The sequence below is a fragment of the Thermobia domestica genome, chromosome 9, assembly GCF_964235325.1.
Source record: "Thermobia domestica chromosome 9, izTheDome1.hap1.1, whole genome shotgun sequence".
NCBI classification, from domain to species: Eukaryota; Metazoa; Arthropoda; class Insecta; order Zygentoma; family Lepismatidae; genus Thermobia; species Thermobia domestica.
In genome coordinates, this window is record NC_137462.1 from 88,092,271 (window position 1) to 88,114,507 (window position 22,237).

Below are 22,237 nucleotides of genomic sequence, written 5' to 3' on the forward strand. Positions count from 1 at the left end.
AAAAGTTCAAATCACTGAATCGAAAAAATGAATGAAATGGCCTTAGGAAACTCTTGTCAGCATTGAAAATAAATCTTCCTACACGCGTATCCCTACCGTCGCTGACCCGCCTGCTCCCTACGGGCCAATCTGCTGTGCACCTGCTAGACTCGGTTGGGTAGCCTTCGTGCTTTTTAGTGGCCACCTAGCAGAGGTTGGTTAGTGTCTCTTGCACAATGGATTGAAGTTGAGAGACGTTAACAATTCAAGAAGAAAATATATTTTGCAAAGTGTATTCTAAACAAGTAATATTTTCAAAGTAAGTAAGTTTGTTTTCACAAGACGACTTTTCTACTTTGTTCGACAGCAAAAGCACAAGCTTAACCAGCGCTTCATTTTTCGCGTTCTTATATTTTCATAGCAGTTTCAAGTCTGGTAAGGAATTTGTACAACTATGAAACAACCCAGATTTTTTTATTATTATTATTTTTTTATAAGTACTCGACAGATTTTATCCCAAAGAAACTGTTGAAAAATGTATTTCGGGAAGAAATGAACAACATTGTGGAAATAAGCTCTAAATTAATCAAAATATTTGCTTTACAAAATCTGAAACTTGTCACAGCAGTTACTTTCTGAGACAAGGAGATAAGTTCCCAAGTTTTCCTTTAAGAAGTTCATGAGAGTATTTAAATATAAGTTTGTGTTGCTTTGATACGCACTTCTTTCTTTCGAAACATAACTTTCCAATTAAGTGTTCTATTATGTTTTCGATAACTATATCTTCTTCCCATTCATGCTCCATGCCTCGCTCAAATCAGTTTATTCCTTTTAAAGTATCAATATCATACATTGTAAAATATTGCTGTTTGAAACGGGCAATGTTACGCTAGAAAAAAAATATTCTAGGATTTACATGTAATTGGATACAAAAAGTAATTTTAAGTGGATTTATTTTCTTTTAAACGAGAACATAAGGGTTTTGAATACAGGCTATTAATACAGCAAAAACTGCTTCAACAGGTCCCATATTAAATGGAAATATTTCACGGCCCCATGAATTTAAAGGTAAAAGAACATGGTTAAATTAGGCGGAACCTGTGATGAGAACAACGTATGTTAAAGTATACTTTTTAGCGGAAATTTTCAAGTTCCGGAATGCAGCGTTTAGAAAATTTTTAGACATTCTGTGAGAGGTTAAGTATATGAACTACGTTGTATGTAAAGGTCTTTGTTTACTTGTTACCCTACCTATTTAACATTTAGTCCACCGCCATGTAAGGCCCTAGATACTGTGCGACTTTTTCAAATACCAATAACTCGCTCTCTAGTTGGCCTAGAAACATGGAACAAGGAGCATAACATACACAATAGATCAAAAGGGAGCCAAAAGTAAAGGAAGGGGCGCTGAAAAGGGCATAGCATCTACTTTTTGTCTTGGCCTTTGAAATATTGGCCGTATGTATGCTTTTTTGTTCACTGTAAATTTTGTGTGTATTAATTCGTAGCGTAAATAAATACTGTAATTGAATACAGTAGGCCTATGTACAACATTTTACTTTATCTCACTATGTCCATTATATGTATGTACCTTATTTATTTTTCTTTTCATAGATTATTTTCGTTCACTTTAAAACCTTTAACTGAAATTTCTGCGTGTCCTGTTCAATTTCGCTAGGCAGGTTTTATTATATGCTTATGTTAGAAATGTTTATTTACTTCTCTGAGTATATTTATTCTTTATTGACAGATAATTGGCGCATTCTTTTTTATTTGTAAATTAATATATGTAAGTAGATGTATTTGGTTTCACATACTGACTGAGCTATTTGAACTCGAGGAAACCAAATATATTCAAAAAGCCTTGGACGCTTGTAGAGCCGAAAACATTAAAAGCGACCTTGCCTTTATCAATACTGATTTCAGTTCAATTTCGAACATCATAACGAGATTAGAAGAGCGATGATTAGGATTTTGTATTGCATTTGAGCTGTTTGATTCAATGACGAAACCGACGCCACCAAGACCAATCGGACAAGTATTTCTTCGATACGCACAGTCAATAGACGCGAAAAATCCTGGCATAAAATTATTGTCTAATGTAAATAAAGTGTTCCTAGGAACAACGACGCACGAATTTCAGATTTATTGGCAAGTAACATTGCTTCTTTGAAGTACTGTCCCTTAACAACCCGTGACACGGAAGGAACATTTTCGATGTCCAGTAATGTGTTGACTGATAAATGCAGATTTTTGCCAAACACCGAAAACTACACACAGTTGTGTATTGTAGCATGAATGCGTCATAGTTATACACCAAGTATATGTAGTTCAAGTAATACAACTTTTTTCTCTAAAGATAATAAAATTCTTTATTTTACTTTAGCTTTTGATTGGTACATATTTGCATATTTTCGTGATTTTTAGCGCATATTTGCATGCACATTTTGGCGGTTTTTAGTGCATATCGATCCGAAGTCTAGTGTTGGAGTCTGTTCTGGATGTATCCAAACTGTCCGCACCGCGGCGCGAGAATTGATCGAGGGTGCGGATAAGTGGTGCCAGGTGGACCTTAACCTTCAAAACAAGGCCTCGCTCAGTTACCTGCGACCAGTTGTTCAGGTGCTGTCGCTCGTGTTGTGTACGGGTTAATGTGGTGAACCTGTTTTTTCAACCTGTCAAGGGAATATGTCACGTGTGTTACATGCAGTCAATCTTCACATAACTCTACCAGGCATTTTGTATTGTCTAGAAATTCAGATCACCTCGAGGAACAGAGATTAAGACATCTGGTTTTGATTTGCTTCTAAGTTTCCGTTACCGCACTTAAATGGCACTTCTGTGGCCGTAAATGTTTCTTAGTGCTGCAATATTTGATCATTTTTACTCTCTAATAGTCGCTTCTCACATTACAGCCACTCCGTGTCTTTATATATTTCGCTACAGGACTTAGGCCGAAAGATAACATTTGGGCAGCACTATCGAAACTACTACCTTCGATATTTATTCGTAATAAGGCTCCAGCTTATTTTAAAATGTTGCGTACAGAACATATTAGCTAACTGAACAACTGTATATTGGTATATATATGTAAGGTTGTGGTTTAGTTGTATCCCATATTTTAAGCTGTATGCAGGTTTTTCCTCTTCATTTCCTCATTTACGGCGCTAGTCTCATGAAGAATTAATATAAACCTATATATAAAACATCGAATATCATATATATATATGTGATTGAAAATTCCTATTGAAAAAAAAAAAAATCTGTAATATTCAGTGTTTGCTAATGAGTTAAGTTCTTTACTTTTTATTTATTTGTTTTTACCAGGTTTACCCTCAGAGCAGAATGACGCTGGTTGCTGTTGGATTACCGTCTATTCTCACTTATATATATCCAGTCATTGGTATAGGAGTCTTTACCATTGTTCTTTATAGTTACTTCTGTTCTTGGGGAAGTAAACATAAAAATGCACAAATATCAGTCAAAAATGAAACGTCTGCCGAAGTACTTACAAACACCTTTCCAGAAGAAAGTGATGAGATGTGTAGAAAGGGTAATAAAGATTGCTCTTGTCAAGTTTCTGAAAGTAAAATTGAAGTGCTGAAGGTGTTTTATGGAACACAATCAGGAAATTCAAAGGTAAAGTATTTACATATTGATGAGACAATATTTTTTATAATAACGGAATGAAATTATAGTAATATGAAATTCCATTAAATAATGTCCCATTGTATTTCTCATTTCTGTACTCTGAATTAGCTCAGTTTTTATTATCGTGTATCGTAAAGAAGATCAGTTAAGTAAAAGACATGTTCTTTGTAAAACTGAAAATTCATTTTGTAATTTTGCTATTAAATTCGTATCTACAATTTAGAGAACAGAAATTTAAGCTATAGCTCTAAAATGTGGCAAAATTGATCTTCATTAATCAGAGAATGATACTCGCATAAATACGTAGGTCCTTTCAATTTATATAAATATTAGGTTTGCAAATGAAATGTACTTGTGACATCTGGTGGGAAACTCACATCAGCAACACAACACAAGAATGGACGGTCACGCGTCTAACGTCACAAAGTCAGTATACTTCCAGCATATGGGCTGGGGTACACAGTTAGGAAGCAGTGCTTCGTTGAACTGCGTCGTATGAAAATGCACTATGGAAAACACAATTGCAAGTGAGTTTTCTTCACGAATTCAAACTGGGACATTTTGCATAGGAAGCCACAAGAAACATTAACAGTGTATTTGGTCCAGGAATGGCGAATGAACGCACTATTCGCTGTTGGTTTCTCAAATTTCGTTCCGGTGAAACAATATTGCAAAGTGAGTCCGGTGGACACCGATCAATATCATTTTCAGATTAGCTTTCCAGGAATAACATGGAAGCAGACCCTCGGAAAAGTGTATGCGCCATTGTAGACGAGTTAAGCATTGGCCATATCACTGTCGTTCAGCGGTTCGATGCTGTCTGTAAGATAAAATCGTTGGACTCATAGGTACCACACGAGTTGACACTGACCAACAGAATCGCTGTCTGGAGGTGAGTAAGTGTAAGGAATAACCGGAAAAGTGTACGGAATTGGATTGTCACTTCAGGTTAAAATTAAGTTTCTCTAATCTCTGTTTACGGATTAAAAACAAGTCTGCAATAATAATCGTAAATGGCCAGGACAATGTTTGGATCGTTATCAGCGTCCAGGACTGTTTCCTAAACTGTTTCTACACTCACAGAAGATTCTGTTGCTGCCATAGTGCATCTATGGTGGGAGTGATTCATCAGATCTTTCTTAGTGGAAGCAAAACCATCAATGCGGATTGTTACAGTGCTGAACTCCATGTAATATACTGTGAACTTGTCCACGTGTATCCAGCAATGGTCAAGAGACATTGTGTCTTGATGTTGGACGGCAATTCTGTCGCGTAAAGGACGGTGCAAGCTCTCCATGAGCTAGTGCATGAAACCCTCCCACACTGACTAATCACTTCTTCCAAAATCTTGGTCACTTGGAAAGGAATACCTTCCCTGTAGGTTAGGCAGTGCAATGTGCAATTGAGGAATTCTCGGCATCGCAGACTCCGGACTTCTTTCACCACGGAATCCCATCGTTGGCTGAGCGATGGCAAAAGTGTATGATTGCAGATTGGTCACTATTTTGTATTTTGATTAACTATGTTTTGTAGTTTTAATTTGTTTGGCCTTTGTTAATGACACACCTGGGCGGACATTTCATTCGCAACAACCTAACATTTAAATAGTTACTTAAAATGTCGGGTTTCTTAAATAGATTTGAGATACTTTTTATTTTAGAAAGCTTTCACTTCCCCCTGCCTGGACCTATTACACTTCAGGACATATTTAGAACAGACGCATATTGCCGAGGGATAATTTGCCTCTGCCTTTCTTCTACCTATAACTTCATTTTCTTTTTCTCTCCCTCAATCTTTCGGCTGGTTAAACTTCAGTAAGTTGTTGCAAGACATGCTTTGAGCATGGTATCTTGATATTTCAAACCATGCCATCCCATTTCTTTCTTTTATTTATTTATTTTTAATTTATTACATTTAATAGAAGAACCTGTAATAGAGTTACGACAAATACAATGTATTAGGGAATATTGTTTCTTCTTCTTCTTCTTTGGTCATCTGTTAAAAGTAAAAAAAATCTCTTTTTGTGATCTTTCTATTGTTGTATTCCCTTCTCCACCAACTGAAAATAAATTACATAGAAAATATAAGTAAAATAATGTAAAAACAATATATACAATCCAACAACAAAACTTTTCATTTTTGAACTTCTTTCTTTAATATCTTGTTGATTTTTCGTTGTTTCTTAATCTGCTGTCATGGCACTAACACTCACTAGGTCACGCAAGCAATTGTGTATATTAGTTATAATAATAATAGTAATAAAATATACACACATTAACATATCTATCTATTAAAATGCTTCAGTAGCAATTATAAGTGTCCGAGCTCCAACGTATAACTATGGCTTTCAATTCTTTCGTTTGCGGTTATGTGTGATTTCACGTTTAACAGAGACAAACATTTTAAGTACGAGTACTTTAAATAAATCAGTTAACTAGATCTTTTTCATAAAATTTATGATATAAAATTGTTGTTCAAAGCCTTTGTATTTTAATAAGCCTTCCCCAAAATCAATGCACATGAATTGTGCTTCCATCTTCCGAGTTCTTTTAAACTATGTTGTGGAAATTTATATGTTTGTGGCTAATCCTTTCGACAATGAGATCTCGGAAACTACAGGCTCTAGAAAGATGACGTTTTCACTGATCGATTGGAAATTTTGCGTAGATTCTCCAGTTCTAATTGAATATTTTAAAAACATGGCCGTTATTTCTTTATTACATTTTTTAGGGTACGCGTAGAAGCGTTGAAATTAAAAAAAAAACTAAAGCATCATATCCTACACATTATACATTCCAACACCACATAATTGTATACAGAGGTTGCATACCTCTCAGGTGTTTGTTTCATGGCCAAATAATAATGAAAAAGGAACGATAACCATTTCTCCACTTTAACCAGTAAGATGAATCTTTATTTTTGGAGTGATTTGCCCAATGGACACCATATATAACTGCGATTATAATTAATTGCGTATGTAATGTATTTGCTTATTACATACTGCATGCAAGAAAAAAGAAAACACTGGTCATGCATGAATTAGAAACTCCAACCGGAAGTAGGCTCAAATCTTGCAAACGGTGCGAAATATTGAGGTCCCCTTTATGATACGCCTTGCCATTTCTTTTTTAAATCAAGACTTTTTCACTTGTGTCTGTAAAGGGACATGAACAGATGTGAGGAATGAGAAGAATATTTATGCTCATATGCGAATGATGCGCTGTGTAGAGAGCGCAGGTTCAGCTAGTAAGTACATATAAAACGAGAAGTTCCAAAGTTGTCGGTGGTTTCCAGAAACTTTTTTAGATTTATCAGACTTCTGTTTCTGTATTCTTAAGTTTGTGATTTTAAGTTATTGTTTATGTTTACATCCCCTTCTCTCTTGCTTTCTTCTGTTCCACTTTATTTATTTATTTTTTAATTAATTACGTTTCCCTAAGACTTGAAAATTTATATGAGTTTTGTTCTGTTGTGTCAGATTTGAGACCCTGCAAAAATGTATAATACGATATACTCAGAGTTTTCCCGCACGACTGTTGGACCTCGGTCTCGTATTTCGGGAAAGGCCCTACAGCTCACCTAACTACTACACAATCAGTTTTCTGTTTGTTGCTTATTCCACATGCATAAACTAATTAGATAGCTTCTTGGTGTTAAATAGTGAGCGGAGATTCGCTTTTCGGTGGACACTTTGATTGAAAATTTTATTATGCTTTAAATGTACAGTGCATATCTCAAAAGGGCAAATTGAGACACAGAAAACGTCTCATTCATAGTATTTACAGAGTAGTGAACTGTCTCTCAGTTTCTAATTGTATGCACAAACTAACTTTTATACATTGCAAACTAAAATTATATACGCTGTTACTGATTGAAATTACATTACTGTATAACATACATGTACTGTATATATATTGTTAGAACTAACAAATTGTGATAAGCTGCATATCTTTGTGACTTACATAATTTCAGGCACTTGCACAATTGTTGTATGAGGAGGCGCAGGAAAAGAGTCTCGAGACGACTTTGATTAATTTGGCGGACTACGATCCTGAAGATCAGCTTGTTGAAGAAGTAAGTGATCGAATAATTAAGCGTGTTTAATTTCATTAATATAAGTCTTTCCTCAAGGCCTCAATATCTACTGAAAATCAATAGTTGTATCTTCAAAATTTCGTGTAGAGAATTGAATTGTAAGTTTTAGAATGGTTGAGATAATTAAATAGTATATTTGTAAATTATTTAGAAGGTCATTGTCTAAATTTGTAATAGAAAGTGAAAACTCTTGCACGTAATTAGACATTCCTGAGTCTTTATCACCAGGTGTGGTAAGAAAAGAAAATAAAGGTTGAAGAGGAATTAAAGGGTTATGTTTTCAAAAGATAAACATTATCGTTGTACTATTTCTGGTGAATATTATACCGGTTTGCCATGTAATTCGTTCCATATTAGACATGCCTCCAGAACAACTAATCCATCTCTTTTCACTATTTTGGACAATGTTCATAAGTGTAACAGTATGTTTATTAGACACTAAAACGTATCTCGAAAGGAGCATATGGCAATATTAACTTTGTCAGCTGATTTTGCTCAATTAAAGATTTAGTAGTGAAGAAGATAATCTATAGTACGAAGATTTTCATCTCCCGAAAAAAAAAAAAAAAAAAAAAGATCTTTTGTTGGTTGGATTTAATTATAGTATCTCTTTCAGCACAGAGACTGTATTATACTTGGACCTGCAGTTTAACGTGAATGAATCCCCGCTTGGTGTAGTGGCTAGCACGCTTGACTCCGGTTCGCGTGGTCCCGGCTGCGATTCCCGGTGGGGGTACAGTTGAACGACCAAAGTGGTTCGGATTCCACTATAATCAGAAGATCCACGTCTCCTTTAGCCGAGCAGGCATAACCGTGAGATGTTAAACTAAATGAAACTAAACCAAAAAGTTTAACGTGAAATTCGATCTCCCATCATCTCACCAGAAATCGAACCCGGGTCTCTCTCACCATGAATGTTTTGTTACTTCTGCTTTAAAGATTAAATCTCTTTGTAACCTTCACGTTCTTATTTACTTCTCTCTGATGAGATACGTTACGTCACATAAAGCTTGTTTAATGATTTATAAAAAATAACTATAGCTGTAAAACTATTTTGAAAATTAGTTCTCGTGTTTATTGATAAAGCAATTAATATTGGTACTCAATCTCTGTCCAAATTACCTCTGTGTATATTGAAAACTTAATAATATTAATTCAGTGGCAAATATGAGTAAATAAACACTTCCATTATTAAACAATTTATAAAGGTTGCATAGAAATCTAAACGGCGTGACAAACATCTTGGCATTTGAAGGCGGTGCTCGAAGTTCCCTTTAAATGCTGCTAGCAAATGAGAGGGCTGTGGTATTGCCACGTTTATATTGTACACATTCACTTCAGTTTACTTTTCGGAGCGACTTACCATTCACTGCCTGTTTCACTTCTTAGAATTATTTGAATTCGAGTATATAAAAAAATAAATCAAAGACTGTCAATGATTTTGCTGAATCGGTAATGTCAGAATGTCATTCGGAAGACCGGGTTCAAAACTCTGGAAAAGCTACCGTGGCTGAGGTACTTCAATGGCTATTCCTTATTGAATTCAATGACCAGACAATGCCGGAATGGGCCCTAGTAAAGCAAATGTTGGGTCATTTCTCATCTTTGTCTTAAGCCATAAGCTTAAGTCAGTTGACGAACTTTATACGACATAAGAATGTTACTCTTCATGGTCAGTGTTTTTTATGTGTAGGCCTTATATTCGTTTCAGATGGAGAAAAGAAAATTAGTGTGCAACATGATCCTGTTTCTTTTCAAGACGCCTAGCATTTCTAACCTTCTTTCTTTCTTTCTTTCGTTCGTTCGTTTGTCCTATAAATCGTAGTCTGGGGTTGCTCGTGTCATCAACTGCTCTGGAAGATCAGCTTCGTCTAGCCAAAACAAATGCTCATATTGCTCCAAATTGTTCCTCCTTCCTGCAGGATTCTTTATGAGGCCCTTTTCTGTCCGTTTGTGGTGTCGAAATGCATCCAAACAGATCAGTTTGTGATATCAGTGAGAGAGAAAAGTTTAATTTTTCTAACTTTTCGTTTTCGTCGAACGTGTATGTGGGTTTGCCTGTGGTTTTGTATTGAGAATGCGTATTTCGTGTGTGGTAATAGTTATTATATATTTAACTATATTTTTGTGTTGAATATTTTATTTCAACATAAACAATGTCACTTAGCAAACCAAGTACCACCATAGACGGTTTATACATACTTTAAAAGGCTGTCGAATGAGGACGTACGTACAACTGTTGATTTTGCAAAGTGTCAGGAACTTACTGCTGATGCCTGTGATATTAGCCTTCGTACGGTAGCTCGCATTTGTGCCGAAGGAAAAACATCAACAGAGATACAGGGTGAACCAAGTTTCTCATCCCCGGGGAAAATTCTCAAAGTTCCGAAACGCGTGACGAATCTTGCCGACTTTGAAAAATGTTTGTTGCGACGTACAATTTTCGATATGTATGATAGTGGACAATATCCCACGGCTAAATGCTTGACTAAGGCTATGCATGAAAAAATTAACTACAATGGTTCTTCGAGGTCTATGATTAGAATATTAAAAAATTTAGGTTTTCGGTACAGAAGAACAAATGACGGGCGGAAATTCCTAATGGAGAGAGGTGACATAGTTGCTGCTAGAATAAATTTCTTCGGGAGATGCACAATCTAAAAGTTTCTGGGGATGATCGACCTATTTTTTATTGGACGAAACTTGGGTGAATCAAAATCATTCAAGGAAAGATATATGGCAGGATTCGACAGGGAGGGGGGGACTTAAAGTTCCTTTAGGTAAAGGAAAGAGATTAATTGTCATAGTGGCTCATATAAAACTATTTTTTTATCGGAAAATAAATGGGTGTTTCGTTCAAAATCTACTGGTGACTATAACTCAAAAATGGATGCCGAAAGTTTTAAAGATTGGTTTGTAAACAGATTTCTTAACTACTTAGAAGAAGGATCGATAATAATTATGGACAACGCTAAATATCATTCTGGCATGATGAACAAAGTACCGAATACCAACTCACGAAAAAATGAAATTCGTGAATGGTTAGATAACCATAACGTTCCATACAATGCAACGGAGACAATGCCAGAACTGCTTGCCCGAGTTGAACCACACAAAAATCGAGACGTTGTGTATGAATTAGACCAAATAGCTATGCAAATGGGCCATTTTGTTATAAGACTTCTATCATACCATTTCCAATACAACCCCATAGAGCTTATTTGGGCTAAAGTGAAAGGCGAAGTTGCTTCGCTCAACAATACTTTCCCGTTAGCCGGCGTAGAGCGATTGATGAATGAGGCTTTAGATCGAGTTACGCGTGAAGACTGGATATCTCGGGTAGAACATGTAGAAAAACTGTTGGAGGGAGATTTTCGGAAAGAAATTAACAGGGAAGATATTATCCAGAAGATTGTTATTAATTTACGTAATGATTCAGACAGTGAAATGACGAGTGAGGAAGAATCAGATGCGGAAATGGAAGAGGAGGAGCAAGATGTGTTAGCAGTTCCTTTACCATACAATATTGAATCAAGTGCTTCTTCGGACGAAAGGTAGGATAGTTATTTTTTTTACTGTTTGATTCTTGTTTGTCATAATTGAAAATAATAATCAGTGTTGTTGTGAAATATACCTCGACTATCACTGAGCGGTACCGTAGGCCTGTAGTTCGAATCCCGTCTCGGACATGGATGTAATGTGTTCGTCTGATTAATTTAGTTCAATGAATAGGTTTGGTACTCTGCAGTAATAATTTCAGGGGACAGCCTGTAGAGGAAACTCCTTCCCAGAGGATTGCCGTAACTAATGGGCTCTCAATGCGGGGAGGTCCATGCCAAAAGTGGACCCATTTAAGTTTCGAAGATTAACTTGATAATATTAAAATGTTAAAATACACTTTTCAGGTTTCATTATTTCAAATTCTTTCCTCATTGTTGTTCCCTAGTCTTGTAATATTTTACGAAGACTATGTATTGAGACTGGAATAATAAACAGAAAGGATTTGTCAATATTCAATAATTTGCAGCTGAGAGTATAACAAATGTGACTTTCTTGCTTGGTAACAAAGATAAAAAATATACTGGGCCTTTACCTACCTTAACACAGGGGGTTGTTTTTATGCGCCAAGTGTGAATATAGTTGTTTTAATTTCATGGCTGTGTGTAACAATTCAGTAAAGTGCTTTAAATAATTCGTTCGTCAAATGCAACTTAGTTCGAGAAGAGAAACAATCAAATCAGAAATTGTAAAAAATGTAAGCACTTTTTAAAAGTAGTGAGCATGTTATAAGGCACGTAGCCAGGATTTCGTAATAGGGGCGGGGGGAGCGTGGCATGAAATACTCTGGTTATCACACCAGGGGTTCAATAATTCTGGACTGTTTTACTGGCAACATATATTGGTTCGTTTAGCCAGGATTTCGTAATGAGGGGAGGGAGGTCGTGACTTGAAATACTGTGATTACACACCAGGGGCTCAATCAATCTAAACTATTTTACTGGCAACACACCCATATTAGTTTGTTAGGACAATAAAATGAGGATATGTTAATGTTTTAATAACAAACTATAAAGAAATCTCAAGTAAAATAATATTTTAAAAATATTGAAAAATATACAGTCTTCCTAGGTCATTCAAACTCGGTTCTTGTTGTCTTCTTCCTTCTTATTTTTCTTATCTTCGATTAATGGCGTCAAAGATAGCAACGAGATTTTCGGCGGTAAACACGTTCTATAAAATGGATTAGTGTTGCCGTGAAATTGAAAATTACTTTAAAGTGTAACTGGAATTTATGTTGCCAGGCTCTGGTGATTGTTCGCATTTCTTAAGTTCTACCTGAGACTCTATCTGATAGAACAGGTTTATCGATTGTCATTTGTAGTCCATAGAATTAGCATGGAGCTAAATGGAATTAGGAACGGTCCGTTCAAATAATATCAATTTTTAGATTGAACCCCTTCCGTTTCCTACACACAAAGTTCCACATAAGAAAGAGTAACCAAACGTTTGCTGTAGTTTTATACTTTTAACGCTGATTCTTCTTTTTCTCGTTTCTTTTTGTTTCATCCTTTCTTAATTTTTTTCATATATGGTCTCGAAGGGGGGAGGGGGTCCTCCCCTTGGCTACGTGCCTGATGTTATAAGTTCAAATAAAACCTACATTGTAACGAAAATATCCTACATTCAAATAATACCGGTAATAATAGTAATAACAAATGTGCAAATTTATATATTTTTTATATAATTTGAGCAAGTAGTGACTGTCTAGATGTAAACTTCCAAAATTCAAAAAATGTTTTCTATGTTGAATACATTTTAAATGTCTTCGTGGACATTGAAAGAGGGGGGGGGGGTCACAACCAGGGATAAGTCACCCAAATATTGGAAAAAAGAGAGAGAGCATAATTTCTTAGCATGCATTTGTCTCCCTTGTCACAGCCGAGAACACGACGTCTATCTCTTGCCACCTGATCGCGCTGTAGTTTGTCTGCTTAGCATAGCCACTCCCTTTACTCGGCAACGTCGCGTCAGAGCTTGTGTTTCATTCGTTTAGCTGAAATGCCAAGATGTTTGTCACAGGCCATAATACACAGTCTATCACCAACTCATTCGTTGCCGTTATCATTGTAAACAGTGTGATATTCTTGTGATAAAAAAAAGCCTCATTTTCTCTAAGTTGTAACATTGTAGTTTTCATTGAAACCAAACAACATACCACTATGTAGGCTTACGCTCAAAGCACTAGTGGTTACAACTTCGAAATGTTCATATAGGCTCCACTGAGACCAATCCTTGAACCTCATTGCATATCTTAGCTGTTGCCACTGTGTAGACATATGCTTCTAAACCCTAATTGCTACCGCTTTGTACAAACTCGTACTGATATGGTGAAAATTTTCCTCTCTTTAATGATTCCAGTTCAATGACTCTAGTATAGTTATAACTCCTCTCATCTTCTTCCTCTTCTTTTATGAATAGCTCTTCATTTGTCTTCATTATTAGGTCTTTCTGACCTTTTGTATCAGGTAAATGTCAGTACACATTTAGATATTTCAGCTGTCCTTTAATTATTTAGGTATCATTACATCTAACTTCCCTCTTTTAGATTTCTAGAGTCATTGAGTTGAAGAGAAGTTCATCAACAAACTTGATGTGGTAATAATATATATTTATAATATTATAGTGTGAACTGCGTAAAAATTTTAATTCTGGCAGAAAAATATAAGCAAAATTTGTGTTAAATAAAAATTGTGAATCTTGTAAACATCTTGTGTAGATCAGTACAAACAATGTATAAGGTTACTTCTTATGAATATCCTTAGATTTGCTAAAGATAATAGAAATGTTCAAATATACTTAAATATTATATAAAACTGTTACATACTTAACAAAAATAATTGCCCAAAACTTAAGCGTAGATTTGTATACAATATACCACTGATGATATTAATTCAAAGACTAATATGAGTAAATTGTCACTTGTTTATTTCCGAATATCAAACACCATTTATAAACGTTGCATAGAAACCTACACAGTCTATCACCAACTTAGTCATTATCGTTACCCATTTAAACAGTACAATATTCTTGTGATATTTTAGCGGACTTACTTTCAACTTTCAGTCAAAACATCTGAATTCCTTTAGTGCGAATATAGAATAGTTCAGACTTGTTTCCTTCAATGTGTGATGTTGATTTATGAAAATTATGTACACTATTTATGCTACAGTATGTTTATGCTGAAATAAATGGTCAAAAAAATTAAATGTTGAGATTAATCTTCATTTTATGTACCTTGGTGTAGAAGACCCGGGTTCGATCCACGGCGGAAGCTTATGTGATTCAGATCCCACGTTAAGCTGTAGGTCCACGTCTCATATAGCATTGCTGCTAAAAGGGTCGCTAAAATCAAATCAAATCAAATCAAAATCTTTTGTGTAGCTTTGTATTGTGTTAAGAGATGGATATTCTAATATGCATAAGTTTAGGTGATAAAATAAACTGTGACTTTTCTTTTCTTTTACGCCTCAATATTAAGTGAAATTTATTTTATTCCTTCTTTATTTGTTCGACATGGAATAAGTGAATGCTTTGGCTTCTATCAATTAAATCATAACTCGTACATTCGCATTCTCTTAGGCTGTTTACTCAGTGAATTTGGAAATTATGCTTCGGTTTTGACTTTAACCCTTTCAGCCCTGATCTTTTGTTTACTTATCGACTTTTATTTTGCACTATTATGCATTTTAACGTAACAAATGTAATACAATCGCCATTTTGATTGCGGTTGCCATATTTACATAATTATGAGATGTACATATTTGTATACACTAGGGTTAAAACATGTATGAAAATACAAAATTGCATTAATCGAAGATATCATTGTATTCTGCGTAATTTACAGACTCGAAATGCATCACTAAGAGCAAAAAATAATTACTTTTTTTTTTTTTTTTAAATAAAATAGAAAAGCCTACATGGAGGAATTTTGTCAATTGTGGTAGAGCATACAAGTATTGTGCGTAACTTCCTAACAATATATGAAAGCACTAGCGGAAAATGATTTAGATAATTTCAAAGAATGCAAAAACATAAAAATCAGCCATTTTGAATCCTCCAGAGTAATTATGGTATCTTTGAAATATAGTGTACACATATGTTACCGCCAGGGCCGAAAGAATTTAAAAAAATAAAAAGTTAGTCGTTAGTACTGAAGATTTTCCTTTACAGATTTCCACGTGCAACTTTTATTTTTATACTTATTCCATCCTGACAGTGGGAAGCGCTACATATCATAAAGCTTAAGTTCAGTAAATTAATATCCCTTCAGTAACAGTAAAGTAACTGAGTCCTGACTAGTTTTATTTTAATTAGAAACTAAATGTGGTCTTGTTGGTTTAGAAGATTGCCTAAGCGGGTGCTGTACAAGAAAAGAGTTAAAAAATATATGAGGTACTTTAAAGGTCGTCGAAGTAAGGTATTTAAAGTTGATGCGTGTTTTAAAAGTTGTCGATGAGAAGTCGATAAGTTAGTGTAGTAAGTAGCTTAAGTTTATTTAAAATCATGATTTAAGAATTAGCTATAGTATAAGTCTTTGCTTTAAGATAGCTATTGATTTTTTTTGACAGTTGATCAGGACATCGGGCCATTTCACAGCAATGCTCATCTCGTTATTAATAATAACCCCAAAGGCCATGAAGGAGGTGAAATTTGGGTATGTTTGTTAGATACCCAAACCAAATAACATAACGGGATACATTGCAAGTCTTTAGTCAACCAAGAAACTCTATAAAGTTTCGATATTTATGTCATAAACATAAGGCACTTGAGCTTGTATCGAGAATCGAATAAGGACTGTTTACGTGCTAACCATTTAATTTTTCGGGAGAAAAGAATAATTATTACAATATATTGCAGGTATCCGATAGAAGTCTGTGTGTCTTCATCATATCAACTTACATAGATGGCACACCACCAGAGTCAGCATCTTGGTTTTGTAAGTGGGTCACAGATGCATCTCTTGATTTTAGAGTACAGAAGGGTTTACTGAAAGGACTGAAATATGCCGTGTTTGGACTTGGTAATTCATCGTATGGAGATAACTTCAATGCAGTAAGTTAAAGAAATGCTTAATCTGCTCTCTTCAGTTGTTTTATATTGGACATAGAATGTATCAATTGTCTTATATTTGAACAGTCATCTGAACAATATTAATTTTATATGTATGCTAGATTGTCTTTTTGGAAGTTCGGTACTTATTGATCACTGTAAAACAAGATATTTTAACTTACGGTTTGGAAATTAGAAAAATATAAGTTTTAGAAATCAATTTAATATTTAAATAATAAGAAATTAGTTTTTTTTTTTTTTTTTTTATTGTGATTAAATAACAGTCAGCTTCCAAACTATAAGGATCCAATATTGTAGCCGGAAGTCTTATATTTATTAGAGAAATAAGGGTGGAGAAACGTTAAATCGCTATTCCTTATTGTTTTGCTCAGTTGCGATCAATATTGATTTGAGTAGAGAGATTAAACCTATTCTTCGAACTCTGAATTCATGTTTTAAAATCGCTTCTTTCCATCTATTACTATTGTTGCTCTTACAGATAGATAGACATATTCTTTTTATTAGACTTCCCATACTTTGAAAGTCAAATAGTAATAATAAATTTATTATAATTATCAGGTTATTATATTTAAATTATTTCGAATAATTGCTTAGATAAGTAACACATCCAGACACATAGGTAGTTTTCAGTATATGATACATTCATAATTCCTTTAACAGCAGTTCGATATTTCGAACCATTAAAGAGGTATGTTAAACATAACGAGGGTTTTCAGTACTACAAATCATGTAATTGCAAGAATTTATTATAATTACAACTAGAGATGCAAAAAAGCCGGCTTTTTTGAATCGATGGTTTTTTTCACATAAAAAGCCGGCTTTTTTGGAAAAAAACGAGAATTTTGGAAATTTTGGCTTTTTTCAACTTCATGATTTTTCTATCTAAATAGCTTTCTTATAGTATATTCTATAGTTAGATAAGAATTCCATGACCTGAATGTGATATTTCGCTCTGAAATTCACCAAGATGGATGGAGCACATGTTTTACGAATTAAAGCTAACATGAAGAATGTAGTATTTGAGGGTAATTTTAGAGGCTATTTAACTTTATTTTAACTTTTGAGTTATCGACATCTTTTTTTCTTCTCTAGTTTGTCATCCGTGTTTCATTTCTAAGAGCTTTTAGTACTCTAGCTTCTAGCGCAAAAGTTAAACTTGCCCGTTTTTCTATTTATCCGTCAAAGCGTACGTTTTTCAATATATCCGTCAAACCGTACTTCCACAGGGTCTGTTATACTGTAGCTGTGAAGTGATTTAGCATTAATTTTCCGGACACAACCTTGAATACCAATTTATACAAATAATCAGTAGCGGATTTAGAAAAGTACTTTAGGAGGGTTTTTTCTGATTGTTTCGTTTCCTAAAAAGTCCTAATTTTATTTGGGAAGTGCTTGAAGTTTGAGTACAGGCATAACTAATATTTCGTTTCGTTTATATGTTTAGCAATAATCTTCCGGATACAACTTTAAAAATCATTTTATACTGAGAATCAGTGGCGGATTTAGAAAAGTATTTTGGGAAGGGTTTCTTACTAATGTTTAGTTTTTCTAAACATTCGTAATTTTTATTTGACGGGAGCTTAAAGTTTATGAGTAAAGGCATAAATAATAGATATTTTGTTTGTTGCAGACATTCCGTAACTTTGGGGAACGGGCTTCAGTCCGAAAGACCGCCCCCCTAACCTTCGCAAAACCGTCACTGCTGGTAATTAGTAATAATAACGATTTAAAAACAGTAAAAAAGGAAGTCGCCCAACTCACAGTACACGCACTATTTCTACATTCACAGATGGAATGAAGAAAAGCTTTGTCAGAATGGTCGAATGCTGGTTGAATCCCGGACTTCCCGATAGAAGCGCAAAAGCTAGTCACTCAGTCATGTTTGTTGTGCAGTTGTATTTAGCTTAACTTAAATATATTCCGTAGTCTTTTTTTTTTTTTGGGGGGGGGGGGGGATTCCGTAATGATATGTTGAATCCCTCTTGTTAAAAATTCAGAAAACTTGAGGATTGGGTAAAATGTGATGGTGGTTCTATAAAACTTAACTGTAGAATTTCAAGAATATACAGAACCAAAAGCTCTTGATGTGCAGCCTTTAAGTGTATCATATAAATCTAAGTATTTCTCTTATGTTTTATTTTAATTTTATTTTGTTTCAAAAAGAGGGTATGGAATATTTTGAAGTAAAAATACTACGTACTATTTTGCTAATTATTTGTGTATTCTTTAAAAAGAAGTGTTTACTTTTAGGGTTGGCTGATTTACACCAACTTTTTTTTTTTTTTAATAACTGGTTTAAACCACAAAAATAAAAAGAATGAAAAATGCGAATCGTGTGAACTTCATGGTAACGTTTCCAGATATCAAACCACCTGCAATAGTTTTATTTCCCTTTCACCTTTTAATCAAGGTGTCCCATGTTCAATTCTCGGTCGAACCACAATCCTTCTTTCATGCGTAACCCAAGTAGCGGTTCGGATGTCAGTTTAAGCGAAAGTCTTCTCCTTGATAACCTCGGTATTTCGTAAGGATGTTAAGCCTAAATATACGAAACAAACCAAATTGTATATTTCTACATGCCTAAATGCGTGTTGTTTTATAAAGAAGCCAATATTGCTTAAATATATTGATAGAAATTGGCAAAATTTATCGATTGCCTGCGCAGTTTCCAACATTAGCTTGGATTGGACTTTCAGAGATATGTACGTACTAAATTTGTAATTTAATACCTCAGTTTTAGCGTAGTGATTATGGTACGTTGACCTTTAAATTTTACATGCAAAGCAATAACAGGATTTTCCCGTTATTGTCTTACATTTCAAGTAATGACGGGATTTTCCCAATGGCTAGGGCGGGAGATTCTCAACTTAAGAAATTTACTGGCCGCACTTATTTAAGCTTTTGGGAGTTCTTCCGGCATAACCCCGCTGTTGCATAATAACATCAAAGCGAAACAAACTTGGGCTATTTCTGTGAATATGTAATATAAATACATAAAGCAAAAAATCTAAGTCAAAAAAGCCTGGTTTAAACCAAAAAATCCTGGTTTAAAACATCCCCCAAAAAACGGGTTTTTGGCATTTTCAAAAACAACCACGGTTCTTGCCAACTCTGCTTACTTTTGTATATAGGAGGTTAAAAAATTCTTATTATATACATTGGTTAATCCTGTGGAATTCATAATGTAAATATGTTGAAGAAAAATTGTTTGAAATATTTTTTCGAAATTCATAGTTTATTTTCGATGTTTTATATTATTATCAGCATCAACCACTAATTAAATGATTTTTTGTGTTATAGAGGAGCGATACAAAGTCTGTTTTATCAATTTAAAGCAGTATTTTGAAAAAAGCCCAAAATTTCCGAAGCAAAAAAGCAAAGCAGAAAAAACCGAGTTTTTTTCCAAAAAAGCCGTTTTTTTTTTCCGAGCCCTTGCATCTCTAATTACAACTGCCAAACACTATTGCTATAATGTTATACTGAAAAGCAAATTAAAGATTTTTTTTCTGATCAAAATACATACAAAGGAAAAGAAAAATACAATATATAATTTTTCAACAGTTGGAAATTAATCGTTAACAATGAAAACTCAATATTGTTAAAAATTAAAGAGAACAATGACAATATCATTATCAAAATGCTTTCAAAAACAGTTAAACTGTTGATATCAACTTCATTTTTCCCGGAACGTCCTCTGCCTTCCAGATCTCCAAAGCGTTAGTACTTTCCACTTCAAGTTCATGTCTACATTTGAACTGCTTCACTCCCTCCTGGGAATTGGAAAACCAGAATTGTTAGGTTAACATAACAAGGTTCAATTGAATTGGCTAACACTTTGATTCTCAGGATATTTGGGGCGTAAATGTATGCTATATCTCTAACTTTCTTTCCAAAATTTTAACACTGTTAGTGTATTAGACGCCATCAGAATTTATAAAAGAAAAATCTCTTCTAGCTCCTTACCGGTGGGTAACGTACCCGTAATAGTGGCTACGTCCCCTCGTTGAATGGCTATGCTAATGCGTTGAATTAGAAAAGATTTAGCTCGAGTGTCTCCTGATTTAATACATATACGTTTGCCGATTTCGTTAATAAATTTAGCGCCCTCTTGATCCCAGGAACCACTAGATTCAATTGCTATCGCTACAAACCAGTACTTATCCAGGAGATTAATATATTTATTTCTTTTTTCTTTTGCTCTTCGTGTAGCGATAAGTCCTGCTTTTGTTGATGAAAATTGTAGATTGGAGGGGGCATAAGTGTCTGAGCAAGTGAAATCCCAAATCAACGCCTTTCCTTGCTTCCATGGCACTAATGTAATGTCATGAAATTTAAATTATTAAATTCCTGTAACTTAAATTGTGATTCTTTTCAGTCTACAAGGTATAATTTTCTTTTTAAACTGGTCGATAACTGCCGAATTTCCCTGAATTAAAGTAGGAGAATGTAGAAGAAAGACATAGGTACATGCTCAAAATAGAAGAAAGCAGATTTTAAAAATAAATGCGTAGCTAAAGAATTAGGAAAGAAATTTGGAGAAAGTTACAAATAAAAGGTCGATTTGAAATGTAAGAAATTGTTGCTTTTATTTTATTTTATTTTATTTTTTAAAGAAATGCTTCTTAACACTACGAGAAAAATAATACTACTAATAAAAAAGAACAGTACTAATTTAGAAATTCAGCATGTTATTTTTGGAGCGACATAAGTGAGTTTATCCATTTGGTGTGACATATTTGTGTGTATTCCTATCTGTTCCACTAGAAGATTCATAAACTTTTCCAATTTAAACTAAACTTGTTGTGTTTTCTTCTTTGAGAATTCCCTTATAAGTATATTACTTTGGAGTGAAATGGGTCTATTTACAAAAGCAAAGTGATAGTTTCAACCTGTCTTTTTCAAAGTATTCTTAAAGTTAATATGTTCTTCCCTTAAATCTTAACTAGGTCTATTTCTTGGAGTTCAAATCAAATCACAAATCAGGTTTAAAGGGGTAAATGGATAAAACAGTTTACATCATTAATCGTTATATATATATAAAGCTTTGAGATTTATATTGTATGTGAAATGTGAAACACAGTAATTTCAGTTTCCTTCCTGACAATAATCAAATTGTTTATTTGTGTTTTAATTGTATTTTTACTCTTTAGGTCGGATTAAATCTCGATAAAGCCCTTCATAGGTTACAAGGAGTCAGAGTGATTCACATTGGATTGGGAGATGACGGTGGAGGACACGGTATACTCTATGATTTTAATAAATGGAGATCATCTCTTTGGAAACGAATTCAGGGTTGCAAAAGTTCAGGTGTAGAAACTATTAGTAGTTCTAGAACTCAGAATGGCGAACTCTCTCAGGTAAATATTGTGTGCTTTTTAGCTCTCAATATAAGCATACGGGAGCTTATAGTTTCACTCTAGGTGTATGTGTATATGTATGTGTGTATTTGGTGCTTTATTTCTTGGTAAGTATTGGCCAGATCTGAACCAAATTTAGTGAGCAAATAGCCCATGGCCAAATGAATAAAAAAGAATGCCATATTTGATGATTGGGCTTGGCCAGAGACAGGCTCTGATAGGCTCCGCTCAGTTCGACTCAGCTTGCATGTGGTACTTTATTTTTTCTGTGACTACTGGCCAAATCTGAACGAAATTCGGTGGGCAAGTAGTCCATTGTCTAATAAATAAAGATTGCTATATTTGGTGGCCGGGTTCGGCCAGGGATAGATCCGGCACGCCTTGTATGTGGTACTTTATTTCCTGGTAACTACTGGCCGAATCTGAGGGAAATTCGGTGGATAAGTAGCCCATCTCCTAGGAACTAAAAGTCTGTATATTTGGTGGGCAGGTTTCTCCAGGGATAAGCTTGACATCCACAGCTT

General features: G+C 34.5%; 1 protein-coding gene across 3 annotated transcripts in view; it reads left to right on the forward strand.

Moving 5' to 3' along the window:
* LOC145694828 (S-adenosyl-L-methionine-dependent tRNA 4-demethylwyosine synthase TYW1-like) overlaps positions 1-22,237 on the forward strand; it is a 101,176-nt gene that overhangs the window by 36,353 nt on the left and 42,586 nt on the right. For all 3 annotated transcript variants that reach the window (XM_081771490.1, XM_081771492.1, XM_081771491.1), the window contains exons 2-5: positions 3,307-3,618; positions 7,603-7,704; positions 16,144-16,338; positions 21,507-21,713. In XM_081771490.1, the coding sequence (XP_081627616.1) occupies positions 3,307-3,618; positions 7,603-7,704; positions 16,144-16,338; positions 21,507-21,713 (816 nt within the window). The remainder of the gene's footprint in view (positions 1-3,306; positions 3,619-7,602; positions 7,705-16,143; positions 16,339-21,506; positions 21,714-22,237) is intronic.